We start from the raw sequence: 4,677 nt of genomic DNA, 5'->3' as shown, positions 1-4,677 counted from the left end.
CCAAATCCTAATAAAAAAATAAATAAGTAAATAAATAATTTTTCATACTGATTACATATTGAAATGATAATATTTTGGATATACAGGTAGTCTCTGACTTAGAGACATATTCAAGTTATGGTGAACAGCCCTTACAATATACATATATATTTTTATATCTTATCATTAGTAATATGTACCACATACAATGTTGCAATGTGCAACATTTGCTGATGTTGTCATTCTCAGATGTTCACTTGCAGATGTTCAATTTTATGATTTACTGTTGAAAACACTACCTACCATATAGCAGACTATGGCCTGGTGTACAATGAAGTTGGTATCAGTGTACAGAGTCATAATGAATAGAAAGTTGGGCAATGTTCAACTCTAATGACATACAACAACTGAACTGTGCACGTGCTAGATGGCCATTATGAACCTCACTTCATTGTTATGACACTGATGCCGATTTCATTGTAGGCCCACCCTACAGTGTGATCTTATCCAGCATTTTGTATCATAAGAAGGATTAGTTGTTCATTTGAAATGACATATTCAACTCATATCAAAATCAATTTACAATGGAGTTATTGGAACAGAACCCCATCATAAGTCAGGGACTACCTGTATTGGATTAAATAAAATAACACTGTTAAAATTTAAAAAAAAAATCTTGTCTGGCACCAAGTCAACATAGACTTTCTCCTTGAAGTGTGAGAAATTTCAGATACTTCAAATTCTACTGAAGAAGAGGAGCTGGCAGATTATGAATGACTTACTTGAACTTGGACGAGCCATACTTGGGCAAATTCTGGTTTGTGCAGAGGCTGGAGACTTCAGTCCACAATACAGCTGGGAAATGAATTGCCTGGGAATAACCTGGAGAGGTCGCATCAGGTTCTCTTTGTAGTGCTAATTCTTGAAATGGACTTTAAAAAAAAATTACAAACACAAATGGAAACAATCAGAAAATATCTGTATTTCTACAAATGTTTTTAAATGTAAGAATGTCCTTAAAGAGATCTGGAATAACAAACATATCCTCAAGGTATTTGTCCTCCAGACCAGCTGTTTTTAATTTGTGTTCTCAAGTACCCCTAGGATGTCTACAGGTGCCCTAGAATAGTGACTCCCAGAGTGGGAGTTCCCAGGCTAGCAGCACCAGCATCAACTGACAGCATATTCTGGCTGTTGTTAGTTCCTGTCCTGTTGGTCCCTGACTCATGGTGACCCCATGCACAATGGAACAAATGGCTGCCAGATCCCTGCACTGTCCCCAAGATTGGTTACCGATCTGACTAATGTGATCCATAGGGCTCTCACAATCTGATTTTTGGAAGTAGATCACCAGACTTTTCTTCCTAGTCTTTCTTAGTCTGGAAGCTCCATTGAAACCTGTTCAGCATCATAGCAATATTCAAATCTCCACTGACACTGGCTGTGCTTCAGCTTGAGATGCACTGGCCAGACCTCAAACAGGGTCTTCTGCATGGAATGTGAGAAGAAATGCAAATTTATGGGCTCCACCACCATTGACCTACTGAAAGAAACTCTGGGGGTGAAATCCAGGAATCAGTGTGTTAACAAGCTCTGTAGGTGATTCTGATGAGTGCTAGTTACAGAACAACTGCTCTAGAGACTTGGGAAGGGTTAGATATAAGAATTCATTAGAATAAAAAAGGTTTGCTTTTTCAAAAAGTATGAAAACCACTGTCCTCTTAAACCTTTAGTCAAAGTGCAGTTTCTATGAGAGTGGACTTTCCAATTGAGAACTGAAGTAGGCAAAGAAAACGTGGACTATGACAAACAGGATTACGATGGCATCATGTTAAAGAAGCCATGAGTCTTACACATTTAGTAAATCTTTATACCTCTGGAATTTCATGAAAGAAAAACAAACGCAGAGCAAGAAACTTTTGGATCAATGACATCAAAAGGGTAATGGCAGAGCTGACTTTCTCATAGTAGGTCAAATGTTAGAAGAATTGAGGATCAAAGAGCTATTGTCATTGTTAGTTGCCATTGAGTTGACTCTTATGTGTAACAGAACAAAGCACTGCCTGGTCCTGCACCATCTCCATGATCCTTGGTATGTTTGAGTCCACAAAGGGCTATAGATGTAGGAAAAATAGAAAAATAACATTCTTCCCCAAATGATATCATCCCACTGCAGGACAATGTGGCAATATCTATAAAAATTAAAAATGCATTTTCCCTTTGATCCAGTGCAAAAACGGCATGGGGGTGGCGTCTTCAAACCTAATTTCATGAGGGTGAGAAATAATCAAGATAACATCAACAACCCAAACCTGATTCCTATGAGGCAGAGGTCAGATATGGCGCCACCCTCCAACCTATTTAACAATTCTGACACCAACCATCCCTCTCACAGAACTCTCTACTTCTCTGCTGGATTTGATAATTTGTTGCAATGGCCACACAGAACTCACAGACAACACTCACAATTATGGGGTTTCTTAGGGAAGTAAGAGGTTACAATTCAGGTTCAGGAATGTTCAGGATACAATTCTTCCATCAGGACAGCTACCCCACTGCCAGGTCCACAGGCATACCTCTCTTTGGCCCTGGGCCTCTCAGCCTGGTCTATGCCCTGCTTAGGCAAGTGTTACAAAACTCTGTAGCTCTGCCAATAGGTGCACCCCATTCAAACCCGCTTCTCTATCTCGTGCCAGTCTCTTGGTTCTGCTGCCTCTGCTACCACCTCATCTTTACCATCTCTCTGCCAAGGAGGTCCAGCAAAGCAATATTGTGCCCATTCCTGGTTCCTTCTTGATGGCAGTGATCCTCCTTTTCTGCCTCTGGGATGGCTCATTTTAAGCCCAGTGGGATGGTAAAACTGACTGATCCTCACATTAGGGTTCTATACACCTTATTTCCATGGTCCCACCTGCACAAGGGTGCCATTTATATTATTAGCAAGCTATCCAATCCCTTTAGTCGGCCACATGCACCTCATATTTATATAGTCCTACCAAGTCTGCTGGGAGTCACAAAGACCATATGGCTAGGAGAGCCATATCAAGTAATTCACTACACTGCACCCAGCAATCCCAAATCTGGGAATTTTTACAACAGTCAGACTTGAATACATCAAAAATGACATGTCTACAAGCTTGTTCATTAGATCATTGTGGCTAATAGATAAAGACTGGAAATAACCCAAATGTCTATCTGTAAGGGACAAGTTCAATAAACAATGGCACATTCACAATATGGCTGCAATTCAAAAAATGTATGTATGACTCTGTTTATGTGCCATTCTCAATTAGATAAAACTATAGGCACAGAAAGCATACTAGAGGATGGCAGAGATGTGGGAAGGAGTAGAATGCCAAGGGGCAGAAGGGATTGTGTATCTGATAGACTTGTTCTTTATCTTGATCATGGTGGGGGTTACATGATTGAGTCTGTCAAAATTCATAGAACTTTACGCTAAAAGAGTTAATTTCATCATACGTAACTTTGAAATACTTAAAAGAAAAACCCAGAATAAAGAAGCTTTTTCTAACCTAGTAGAGCTCTCCAGTATATATTGATATATTGTTGATAGAAAAGAGCAACACACAAACAGTGTGTAGACAATAGAAAGAGGAGAGGATATGAGAATATACTTCAGTATTCTGTCAGGTAGAGAGGTAAAAATTATTTCTATCCAGTAGAAAATTTAACCCTATATGACCACACAGCCCCCTGTCCTGGTTATATGAGTGACAGCCACTTCTTGCCTAACCATGGCTTGAGCCTTGCCTCGTTCCTTTCATTTTTAGAGAAGGTTCATTAAGACAGCCAATCATAAAATTATCCTGTTTCCCAACAGCATCCAGTCTAGGACAAAGCTCCACTTCCATGAGCCCTTGCCCAAATCCTTTAATAAGCGTTTTCTAATGCTCTCTCACTAGATACTCTCAAGTTCTTGCAGGCTGTGTGCTCTCCCTTGCTGTAACTGCTCAACTCTAGGTTAAGGTCTTTGGCTGGAGGGCACTAACCATCCAAACAACACATAAACCTATATACTAAAAATCCTTGCATCTTATTACTTCTTGTGAATTCTCCCTCCTCCCCTTTTTTTTTCACACAAATATTTCTTCTGAACTGGATGCTGTCAGGAAGCAGGATAATTTTATTATTGGCTATCTTAATGAACCTTATCTAAAAGAAGGAAGGAACAAGGCAAGGCTTAAGGTGTAAGTGGTCAAGAAGCAGCAGTATAGTCAGGATAAGAGAATGTGTGGTCATTTGAGGGTTTAGATGATGCTCTTGTTTTTGTCTGTGTTCAGAAATGATTACAGAGTGGTTTTTGTCTTGGTGCACTGTGGGTACAGAGTGGCCTTGTCTGATGTCAGTGTTCTGTGACACTGTTTATGTTCAACAGAAGCACACCAAAGCCTGGCTCTGAGTGCCATGCTGGCTCCCAGCAAGCCCACGCAGACAATGCCAAGTCAGCTCCTGGCTGCCACGGTTACTTTTCCCTTTCTCAGGATGTATTATCTATATCAAAAATTAAATGTTAAAAAAATTGATGTTTGGTATTCCTCAAGAGAGGAAGGACAAGGGGTAGGCCTTCATTCTGCACCCAATGGCTGCTGTTAGAAACCTTTACATAAGAGAAAAATGCCACAGACAACACTTTGGAAAACTCTCTCTCTCTCTCTCTCTCTCTCTCTCTCTCTCTCT

The 4,677-nt window shown here is 40.1% G+C and overlaps 1 protein-coding gene across 1 annotated transcript in view; it reads right to left on the bottom strand.

Annotated features, from left to right (window-relative positions):
* The window catches only part of SIRT5 (sirtuin 5), a 47,153-nt gene extending 46,277 nt beyond the window's left edge, over positions 1–876 (bottom strand). The window contains exon 1 of the mRNA XM_007951845.1: positions 762–876. Within this exon, the coding sequence (XP_007950036.1) occupies positions 762–876 (115 nt within the window). The remainder of the gene's footprint in view (positions 1–761) is intronic.
* Between the last annotated feature and the right edge of the window lie 3,801 nt (positions 877–4,677).

This window comes from Orycteropus afer, unplaced genomic scaffold (genome assembly GCF_000298275.1).
Source record: "Orycteropus afer afer isolate SDZICR_OR568_19922 unplaced genomic scaffold, OryAfe1.0 scaffold00012, whole genome shotgun sequence".
NCBI classification, from domain to species: Eukaryota; Metazoa; Chordata; class Mammalia; order Tubulidentata; family Orycteropodidae; genus Orycteropus; species Orycteropus afer.
The sequence above is the reverse complement of the archived record's forward strand: the minus strand, read 5'-3'. Positions and strand labels throughout refer to the sequence as shown.